The sequence below is a fragment of the Diabrotica undecimpunctata genome, chromosome 7, assembly GCF_040954645.1.
Source record: "Diabrotica undecimpunctata isolate CICGRU chromosome 7, icDiaUnde3, whole genome shotgun sequence".
In the NCBI taxonomy this organism is placed as follows: Eukaryota; Metazoa; Arthropoda; class Insecta; order Coleoptera; family Chrysomelidae; genus Diabrotica; species Diabrotica undecimpunctata.
The window spans coordinates 111,322,806-111,334,437 of record NC_092809.1 but is presented as its reverse complement, the minus strand read 5'-3'; the positions used below and the strand labels follow the sequence as shown (position 1 = coordinate 111,334,437).

At 35.2% G+C, this 11,632-nt stretch overlaps 1 protein-coding gene and 1 long non-coding RNA gene across 3 annotated transcripts in view; both read right to left on the bottom strand.

Annotated features, from left to right (window-relative positions):
* Positions 1 to 587: 587 nt before the first annotated feature.
* On the bottom strand, positions 588 to 5,239 carry LOC140446924 (uncharacterized). The gene is made up of 3 exons (XR_011951533.1): positions 4,991 to 5,239; positions 4,798 to 4,927; positions 588 to 752 (listed from the first exon to the last, which is right to left on the bottom strand). It is a non-coding gene; the product is annotated as an uncharacterized lncRNA (long non-coding RNA).
* Positions 5,240 to 10,178: 4,939 nt separating this feature from the next.
* Positions 10,179 to 11,632, bottom strand: part of Sam-S (S-adenosylmethionine Synthetase) — a 65,708-nt gene continuing 64,254 nt past the window's right edge. For both annotated transcript variants that reach the window (XM_072537981.1, XM_072537980.1), the window contains exon 9: positions 10,179 to 11,165. In XM_072537981.1, the coding sequence (XP_072394082.1) occupies positions 11,060 to 11,165 (106 nt within the window). In that variant the 3' untranslated portion in view covers positions 10,179 to 11,059. The remainder of the gene's footprint in view (positions 11,166 to 11,632) is intronic.

The following is an 11,632-nucleotide window of genomic DNA, read 5'->3' as shown; positions in this document are numbered from 1 at the left end:
ACTATATTATGAACTGGCTGTACGCAAGGAATTGGTCTCCCCTCAAAAAACACGGAAAATAAATCTACACACTGTTGTCCAGAATTACCACCATAAAACCATTTTATTATTTGAACCTTTTCTTCGGGCGTATAAAAAGACATGTTTACTAAAGAAATTAAAAACCTATGCTGTTATTGCTTTAAACAACCACTGTATAATAATAAATTATTGGCGACGGGGCAACGGAGGTTCGTGGAAAGTCGACGATGCGCAGCGTTGCCATTTATCATGTTTATAACTAATTTAAAACTTAACGTACTGTATCAAAGATTAACAGCAAGGGAATTAGGTGAAATAAATGAGACTTCAAATAAAGCACCTAAAAACTCAAACGAAATTGTTAACCTGAGGTGGTATCTACCACTACTTTTTTTTTAACTTCAAAATAATTAATTAATTTATGTAATATATATAATTAATAATTAATTTAGGTATGTAAATAATATTATATGATGAATATTAAAAAGTATAAACAGCTTAGGGAATGGTTTAGTTCGGAAATGCACTGGAATATGAATAAAAGTGAAACACATTTATGGAATGGTACGTTTTTATTTATTATTAAAACAGACATATTTAGATTTAAATTAAATACAGAATTTAAAAATTTATATTTGTGTGTTAATGTAATCCAAATCAATCTGCCGTAGTTCTTTTTCTTCCCGTCTCATGTCTTCCAGATATAAACGTGCAAGGTTTTCTCGGCGTGTCTGAAATTCAATAGTATTGTATAAATTTATTATCTTTTAATTTATTATTAAAATGGTTCAACACGTAGTTTTTGTAGGCTTTATTTACACATTTATTTTACACTAACATTGTTTACACAAGTATTTATGCATAATTAATTTATTATAGATCTTTCAAATAAGCCGCCATCTAAATATGACCATTTCTAAACCTATGACCAACAAAACTAAATGTATGACAATAGCAAAAGATCCGCTCAGATGTAAGTTAGTAGTTGAGAACAACCCCATAGAACAGGTGATGCAATTCAGATATCTGGGCATAGATATATCAAGCAGACACGACCCAGTAAAGGACCTAAGGAGTCAGATCAACAAAGCATCCGCATTGTCGGGATGTCTGCGGGAGATAGTCTGGTCAAATCCGTATATGCGCACACATAGTAAAATTAGAATCTACAAGACTTGCATACGACCGATCATGACATATGGCATAGAAGTGCGCGAAGATACCAACAAAACGAAACAGATGCTAAGGGTTGCCGAGATGAAAACCCTAAGAACAATAGTGAGCAAAACAAGAAGAGACAGGGTCAGAAATACAAACGTTAGAGAGCAGTGCAAAATTCAAGATATTGTAAGATGGAGAAGGCAGCGTAAAAGGATGTGGTGCAGTCATGTAAGACGAATGGATGAGAATAGGCTCCCAAAAATTGCCCTAGAAAATAACCCGCCCGGTTCAAAACCTCCCGGAAGACCACCTAAAAGATGGAGGGATAGTTGGCAATCTACCTCCCAGGAAATTAACCAGAGGCAGCTTCAGAATTAAACAGATCGAAAGATCTCCAAGAAGTAGAAGAAGAAGAAGAAGAATTTATTATATATTTACATACATAGTTTCTCTTCCAGACGACAATATCATATCCGTCATTTTGGAATTCCATAGAAGCCGGTATTGGATCTAAAAACTGGATTGTTCCACGTTTGCTCATTTACCCCATGTGGAGTCGGGCCGCTCAAGTAGAATACCGTCACAGCTTCATGTTTGCATGTTATATTGCATAAAAAAGGAGACATTACCGATCTAGCAAATTCTAGGCAAGCTTGCTTAGACATGTAAACATAAGATAAACTTATCAAATTGATTTCTTTCTTGCAATAGAACAGGCAAGTTTCGAGATCAAGATACGGAACGAATTACCATCTTATCGTAACAAAAGTTCTGTTCAAGAAATGCATTGAATATAACAGACTTCTTATTCTTGTTTTTCTAGACTTTGAAAAGATATTCGACTTAGTAAATCAACAGAACTCTTAGATTCTTTAGTCAAATGTAGATCACAGTATATATTTAGCAACAATCAAAAATTATTAAGGCAAGCAAAGAAAAATTTACCCAAAACCAGAGGGCACAAGAAGTAGAGGACGACCACGAAAGACATGGATTGATGATGTGGAAGAAGACCTACAGATTCTAAGGATGGAGGGAACTTGCGAGGAATCAACAGGAGTGGCGACTTCTTTGTCAACAGGCCAAGATCCACAACGGCTCGTCGGGCCACTTATGCTGACGAAGGCAAAATTTACTATTATGTAGTTACTTCTCTCATGATTATAAATATGTATATTTGAAAAAAATTACTGTTTTGTTCTTTTTTTGTGAATAGTAAATCTTAGGTAATAAAACTGTACTAGAAAATTAAGCAAAAACATTTATTTATTAAAAAGCATAATTTTTACAAAGTAGTGATTAGTTCAATATTTTGTATATCCGCCTTTGACTGCTAGAAGAGATTGAACACATCTAGACATGCTCTCGATACAGATTTGAATAGTTTTCTGGAGGTATGGATTATAATTCCATTCATATATGAGCGTTTCAAGTAACTCTCTGTTATTAGTAATGTTTTTTTTTTCGAAATCTCCTTTTTAGGTAGTTTTAGATAAGCTGAAATACTCTTAGCATTGTAGTAGCAAATGGCTTCCTCTTTTCCAGGAAACTATTCTTGCAGCTGTGGCAAAAGTCTCATCTCGAGTACTTTCCGGTACTGGTCTTGTCTCATCGTGTTTTCCACCACGTAGAGACGGCCTCTGTATCTTGGCCTGATACTACAGACCAGATCATGAGTGACGGTGGGTGTTTGATGGTAGGCACAAAGCATTTGGGCTTGTATTTCTCGTTAGGACGTCTACGAACAAACTTAGTTTTTTCTGCCAAAACTTGAAAACTGGATTCGTTCGACCGAGAAGGAGACTTGAAATCAACAAAATTTTTAAGAAATGTTCATGTTTTATTAATTTTCATATTGATATTCAAACAACACAAGTATACCTTTTTCCAGTCTTCCACTGTCCAATTTTTGTACTTTTGTGCCCATTCAAAACGTTTCTTTAATATAGCTGGGGCACGCAAATTCCTTCATCACTGTACGATACTTGATTTTTTTCATAAAACCAGTGAAATCGTAATTTACTATTTTCTCAGACACAAAATTTCGTTTTTATGTGGTTTTTGCTGAGTAGTAGTGGTTTTTCACCGGGTAGTACTCTTTTACTGGTAGTTCCCAGTAAAGGAGAGACTACTTCAGGGCTTGGCAACCCTGTCCCTAGGCCAGCTACTGTTTCTCTCCTAAGCTTCCTCTAGGAGAAAATAGGTCCCAATCTCCATCTAACCCACATATATCCTTCCCTTCCCACACCTCGACCGGAAGGTCGTTAAATATTTCTGACGGAGGGCAGCAGCGACCGGCAGTACCAAGATAAGGTACATAGGAAATGGTCCTGGAGCGGCTTATCATTGGATTTTCACAGGCGGAGCTGTAACAGCAGAATGGTTCTGATACTGCGATGTAATAGGGCAGGGGAATTCATTACATATCATTGCATCATCAAGGAGTGCGAAATTGGCCACCGGTCACGCGAATCTTAGTGATCAGGCATCGTGTGGAAATTCAGCTACTGGTCCACAGAAATTAAAACTCAGAAAATTAATTAATGTTGGTACAAGGAACGTACAAGAGCTAAAGACAATCACAAGTAAGCTATAGTTGAAACGCATTTGTTATGAGAGGGCCATTTTAGAACACATAATGGCAATTGTGTTTACTTCTCTGGCAGTGAAACCCAGAACTATACAGGTGTTGCCATTCTGGTGTCACCAAGATTACAAATGTCTCATCGAATTTAAAGCTTTGAGCGATAAGATAGTTCTTAAACTGGAAGACAAAGCACACAAAACTCAATATCATACAAGTTTATGCGCCAACCAGTACAGCAGACGACAACAATTACCAACATTCCAAATAAAGAGCTAACCTTGTGTAACATGCGGTGAATTTAACACAGAAGTCGGCAACACTACACAGAATGAGGACCTAAAGAATGTACTGGGAAAGTTTGGCATAGGTTAGAGAAACGAAGAAGGAGACCGCTTAATCGAGTTTGCATCACAAATAACTACTCTATTGTGAATACTCGATTTTAAGAGGAAAAACTCCAAAAAAATTCGGTAGAAGGCCGAAGATCACGAGGAGGATCCCAACAAGATGGAGGGATCAAATTACAGGAATATACAAAAGACCTATGCATGAGTTAAAAGAAATGACTATAGACAGAGATCTTTGGAGATGGACAATACACGACATCACGATGACCACTACACTCCCTCCGGGGGATCAGGATTGAAGAGAGAGCATAGTTCATAAAAGGGACCTAGGAAATGTGAATTGGCTCCTTGCTTTGCCAACTTCTCAGCAACTTTTTTTTTCTGATTCTTTTATGACCTGGCACTCACATCAATGTTAACCTTGTTTGCGTCCAGTTTTTTAAGAGATTATTTACAGTCCAAAAGCAGCTGACTTATACGTAAAAGACTGAGAGCCTTTAAAGACTTGGATTTCTTAAATTATATAGACTCTTGCCGTACAACGTGTATTTTGTGAGTCTAAAATTCGTTTATTTATAATAGAATATAGGACTATTGTAGTAAAAATTTTCAATGAAAATTACCCCTTCAAACGAAGGAAAAATTATTCTTTTTCAAGTATAGTATCGCAATAATGTATACCTTTAATCTCATTCTCCCAAGATCATGTATTTCATTTCGCATTTCAATGAGGTAACTATTCACATTATAATGAACTTTTGGATGAGTAGAGATATCCTGATGGACCTTAAATTGTAAAATATTCTGATTCCTAAAAGAGGAATAAAACGTTTATTCAGTGGACCCTTTCTTTGTAAGAGAAAAATTTTCTTACCAGTTGGTATATAATTTTGACTTAAGTTTAGGATCCATAATGCAATAGATTATTTTTTAAATAGTTTTTAAAAATTTTTGACAACTGAAACTAAAATGTAATGATTCAAAATCTTCTTATCAAAATAGTGGACGTTTACGAATTTTTATTGACGTTTCAGGTATTTTTGATTAGTATATGTGAAACCAGGTCTTAGTCTATATCTGTTCTATAATTAACCAGCTCAATATCATATTTTGTAACATTATTTTTGAAGGTTCGTTGTTATCAATTGCCAGTTTCTTAATATTCTCGTTAGGTTTTTTTTTAATTATTTTTGTCTCTTTTCTACAAGAGCGGGACAGACGTTGGAACTGGCTAAGTATGTAGATTTGGATTAAATAATCCTTCGTCGAAACAATGTTTGAAGTCGAAGTGGTAATAATAACGATCGATGAATTTAACGAGACTTTATTTTACGTTGCACTGTTACAAATGTATTTAACTCAAACGTCTTTTTCTGATAATATGTAAACGAAAATTTACGTAGAGTGCATGTATTCGCGAAGTGAATTGAAATTATGCTTTTAATTAGCGAGTGAAGTGGTCAAGATGCTATGCAGTTACACAATGTTGCCTGGATGAACTGTTCCGCACGAGATCGGATAACGGAGTACCACGATGTGAGAGGTCGTGATGACCGTCCCGCATCAACTGCAACTCCAGTTGGTCTGTGTCGTCTTAACTGACAAGAACCACGTGTTAAAAACCGAGCAGAGAGACATGTAGCTCCTCAAGTATTAAATTTATCCATTGTCATCGACCTAGAGTCAACATATAATTTAATTTTGAAAGATGTAAACCCATATATGGATGTCATAGCCACAAATTCATTGTTAGCTTCAAGTACATAAGGCACTGAAGACGATCTGATTAGATCGAAAACGTTATGCTGCTACTGTATAAATTTTGACACTTATAAAAGTTTTAACTATATGTTTTATATACCTAAATACAATGGTGAAGTGTTTTAACTTCTGTATGTTTTTTTAAAGAGAAGTTCATTACCTTACCTAAAATAATTTCAAATTAGATTAAGTTAACTGGAGAAACATTCTCTAAAACAATCACCTAGGCAGAGACCGGGTTTCCCTTCACAATCAGCACACTTATATATTGTGTTTTTCCGAATTTTGGCCAAAGAACATACTCTGCATCTTTTTCTCTTTGTTTAACCTTTTTCAGATTTCACAATAATGATGGTAGGTATATGTTCAGTAGTGGGATTGAGTCGTACGTCTTTATTTGTGTTAGGTAGTAATTCACGAATTACTTCCAGTCTGAAATCTGAAAGACGGAGTCTTTTTTCAGAGTATTTATTATTGAACAAAAAGGCACTCAGTAGCATTATCTGAAAAAAATGGAGCCCTAGTTTCTTATACTAGCGTAGTGTTTTTCTGGAGCATGGGTAATACGACATCTTATCATGCCTATCTATACCAGCCATATATTTGTTATATTTTAATACTGGTAATGGCTTGACAACTTCCCATCCTCTGTTCGTAGTATGTTCCGTAAGTGTATTTGGAAACTCACTAGATATATACAAGACATCTTGTAACGATATATTTTGCCTACCTCAGGGTAAGATCATGGGGGTAGAAAATTGGGACAGAAACTATGGGAGCGAAGATAGGGCAAGCAAAACAATCGTTACTGGTGCGAACGGCACTCAGGGGTTAGCTGGAGAGCTGGGGTCGTGGATAAGTGAACCACAAGGGTTCGGATTTGGGGCAGCTACACAAACAATGAAACAAAGGGGTTACTTACGTAAATCTCCTGGACAAAATGAAACAAGATATGGCAGACAAGGTTACTTCTAGCTATTTTAATTCGGACGCCGCTTCGAAGAAAACTTCCCGCTGGAAAAAGAAAGAAAATTTCTTCTTCCCTAAAATCAAGAATACATACAAGGGTTAGGAGACTTTTCTAAATAAAAACAAAAAAATGGATCAGAGAAACAAATCAAACGTTTATTTTTGTCTCAAACAAACAGTTATCAAAAATACAGATTGCACAAGAAGCATACTAAATAACAATAACAAAAACTTACGTGCTTATCTGTTTACAATGGAGATTGCTACAAAAATCTTCGAAATGGTTCCTAGGTTATTCATTAATATGGCCAAATTAGATTATTAAAAATTAAGGATATCCTTGTTTATGAAAATATCTTAAAATTTAGCATTATTTGCCACTTAACTTTGAGAAACTTGCTACCATCTCTGGGATTGGAGCTGCAAGGACAAAACTCTCAACTGGAACAAAAAGGAAACCATTTCCACACTCCTTTCCCTATGTAGGAATGAAAATCTGACGTAGATGGGGCTGGATCAAGCAGGCAAACGACAACAAAGCTGTTGGGACATCCTATATACTCATTTTCAAAATTTCATCAGTTAAGGTGTACTGCACAAATCTTATGATGATTACTCTGTTCTAAACTGCCATTATGCAAAGAGTATTATCATCTTAACCGGTCTTAAGACATCCACACAAAGAAAATTGAATCAACTCCTGATTCAAAATCGCCCAAACATCTATCTAGTCTCAAATCTCTTGCTTGACTCATATGCGTTAGATTTTACAAATTCAACCAAAATAAATTCCCCTCGCGTCTCACAGCTAGTTTGTGGCCTACGAACCTAAACAAACAAAATACCCCTCGACACTCGTTCGTAACAACCTTGAAATATTCCCAGCTTTATTACGTTTTAGAAAAATTGAATACCTGACTTGCAATATTTTTTCTAAGAACCTCTTTTTCAGCCTGGCTATTAGGGGACTCAAATGTAAACAAAATGTTTTTAACGACAAAAACAACTCAAATTCGTAGAAATAGCACGTATTATATTGATTAATTTAAACGTCCTCGATTCCTAGTTTTAACCGGAATAATTTTTTACCTGACAATGTAACAGAGACAAAACATCTATATTTTAAAACAATTGAATACAAAACTTAAAACAGAATTTATACTATTATATAGATTTTAAATATAAAACGCTACAATCTCTTTTGTCATGCCATTTACCAATCATTATCTCATTGCAGTACTGTGCTTTAGTTTTCCCTTTTCTCAATTTAGCATTGATAACCTCTAGGGGATTTCCTGATCTACCTCTGCGTAACGTACCTGTGCAAAAATTATGCCTTCTTAAAATATGTTTAGCCAATAAATAACTGTTGTAAAAGTTGTCCATATAGAGGGCATGCCCTGAATCATAGAATCTACTGGCAATTTCGAGAACTACCTTGGTAGCATGGCCCTTCCCTCCTATGATCGTATCTGAAGCTCCTGCATATACCAATACACTTTGAACAATACCCGTAGGTTCAGTGATCATATACAGCTTAATTCTATATGTATGACATTTCTGCTTAATGTACTGCTTGAAATTAAGTCGACCTTTCCATGGAACCATAGATTCATCTAACGATAAATCTTTCCCTGGATAATATACATAGACTAACCATTTTATTGTTGAAAAAAAATCTATGACTGGCCTTATTTTATATAACCGATCTGTATGAACTTTATTAGGTCTCACGGGATTAGGGGCGAAGTGTAACACGTCAAAATCAGAAGAAATCGATCTCTGCAAGAAACATTTTATATTAAACAATGGATATTTTTTTCTAATAATAGATGATACACTATTGTCAAATGAAAACGAACAGCACTTTTCAAATATACATTACCTCACCCACGCGCTTACAAAAAATCGACAACTTTACTCAACAGAGTAATGATTTCAATTTTGCTATGCTTTCGACTCGGATCCGAGTCATGAGCATCAAACGCACAGCGCTGCCGACTAGGATCCGAGTCATGCGCAGTCAACGAGTTAAGTGGTACCGTCGCCTTACGTCGGGAATTCGTTTCCCCTTTGTCTCGACTGTTCATTCTTCTTGCCATCTAACATGCAATATGGGGCATGTCACGTTCCATGATTAGTATAGTATCTTATTTAAAGCGCGAGAAGGTGACCGAGCAGGACTCCTGCAATAACCTGGAGCGCAGCTGCGGACACAATGCTATATGAGCTGGATACTCTGATTAGGCCGCTTCGTTGCACCATATTTATACTTGGCTACCTCAAAAATGGAAACTGGGTGTTCAATCACAAATTAGTCCATTAACTTGTAATTTCATATTAATCTTAATTTCCTAAATTTTTATAGATTCACCGTGTATGATTGAGAAACATCGATTATAAGCTTAATTACAGTTTGTTCAACTTCCTGCAAACTATAGATTGCCTAATAGGTATGGAGAAAATGATTGCAACCATTTCCTCGGTTCAAGTCCTTTTTTTCAAAAGGTTTTGGTTCTATTCAGAGGGCAATACACTTAGCGTAACATTTTAGTGACATTAGTATAAACATAGCTTCGGAACTAGTTTGGGACGCAGTTTATTATAAATTTTTACCTCACAACTATAGTGTAACGATTCAGTAGCTGTTAATAAAACTATATTTTACTCCACCTCAACATTTTATTTTATCATCGTCGATCAAGAAGAATCGGACACAGGGTATTAGAAACAATTCGAAATTAAAATTACATGCGAATTGTCCACTGGGACACCATACAGAGTGCACAACTTCCAATAGGACCTTGCACTTTTCACATTGGACATAATTTTGCCGAGCGCAAAATTTTTTGGTTCCCTTTCTTCTCGGCGTATTGTCACAAAATACTATTCCAAGATGCTAGAGCGAGGGTTTGGGCCTATTTCTTCGTTATCAATTTGAAAAGATTTTCTTTGATTTTGGAACCTTTATAATAATGACCTGTTTTCTCAGCGGCTATTTCTAGGTAGTGAGCACCGAGAAGTTGCTTCACCATTCAGTGAAAAAGTTCAGGAGAGTCGTATCAAATATGTTGTGCTTGTTTTCTATATATTATATGCATTTATAATAGTCTTACAGTTAAATAGTACTTATTGTCTAGTTCAGATATAGTTTATTCAGAGATAATAGTTATTTCTAATGCCACACATACGAAAAGAACGATAGCTTTCATAGAAATGTAGCTGGGTTTTCTTATTAGACAGTTATGTCTGGTTACTACTAGATACTACTACTCTGGTTAATACTAGCCAAGACTAGAAGTTGGTGGTTCATTGAGAAATTAAGCACAGAGTTTTCACAACTATTTTATTTCTTAGACAAAAAAGCACAATTTTAATAGAGCAATAGAATATCAGTTGGATTATTTAAAAAATAAACTATGCTATAAAAAATTACACCAGATTATACGATCTACATTGGACAAATACATCTACCAAACTTACTTAAATCAATTGTATACAACATATAGATCGTTTATCCTCTCATAATAAATTACATAGGTACAATAAAATCTATACATTCAAACTATCATCTACAATAATTATTCATCTACAGTCTACATAATCAAATCAATAAAATTAACACTACGGGAATTCTATATCAACTGGCAGCTGATCTTAAATGCCCATTGTACATGTTTCTTGCAAATTCTATGTTAATTTGACGATTATTTTAAAATAACAAGGGAATGTAGAATTGTAGGTTAAAAAATTAGAATAAAATATAATTTACAACCAGTGAACACTGTCGAATTGTATAAAATACAAAAATTGATTTTGCAAGAACTTTTCATGCATGGATGACCACCATTCCCAATACAGTCCGGAGTGTTTATAGAAATGCTCTTTTCCAAATTATTTTTTCTCTTAAACACAACACAATGTGCGAGTAATATCTAACTTGAAACTGAACGTTTGACTCACACTGAATTGCAGTAACGCTTTAAACGCCACTGTGGTCTATATCGGGAACCTGTGGGCACGTTTTGCGACAGTTACTTGTTAGTACGCGATACTTTGCTCCGTAGAATGTTACATTCAGAGAGGCAAAAAATCGCGTCGGTCTCAAGGTTCAGAGCGCCAATCACAGAAATTTTTTCCTAAGCTTAAAATCTAAAAGGAGGCATCTAGTGCGATCAATAAAAGATTTCTAAAATATTGTTACGGAAGGTTGTCAGTTTAGGTGCAGTGTTTTAGGCTGTTCCCACGTAAATCCATCCCGTCCGAAGTGGCCATAGGTGCTGGTCTTTTGGTAGATGGGTTGTCTCAGATTTAGTTCTCTGAAAAAGAAAGAAATATATCAATATAACAATTATCTTGCTTATTTTCGAAAGATAATAAATGGTAAATCGAAAATCTGTTATGCAAAAATTGGTAAATACTGACCACCTTAGATAAGGTACTTAAAAGACTACATCCGGGGTTTTTATGTCCAACATTCTGTTATAACATATCTGAATAAAGGACTATTTTACTGGCAAGCAAAATACAATGGTATGGGAATCTCCACAGACGATCATTCACTCTGCATGATGTGAACAATCAAGTCATGTTTGGTCAGGCCTTAATGAAAATAGTATATGCCCAGAAAGTTAATGTTAGTACAAATAAATCTAACAGTGAAGAATATAAACATCTAGAATAAAGAATGCTCGAAAGATCATAGAAGCACTAAATGAAGTCATTTGACAAAAAAATAATAATGACTGCTGCACATTAATTATTCGGTATTTATATAGGGTTGACT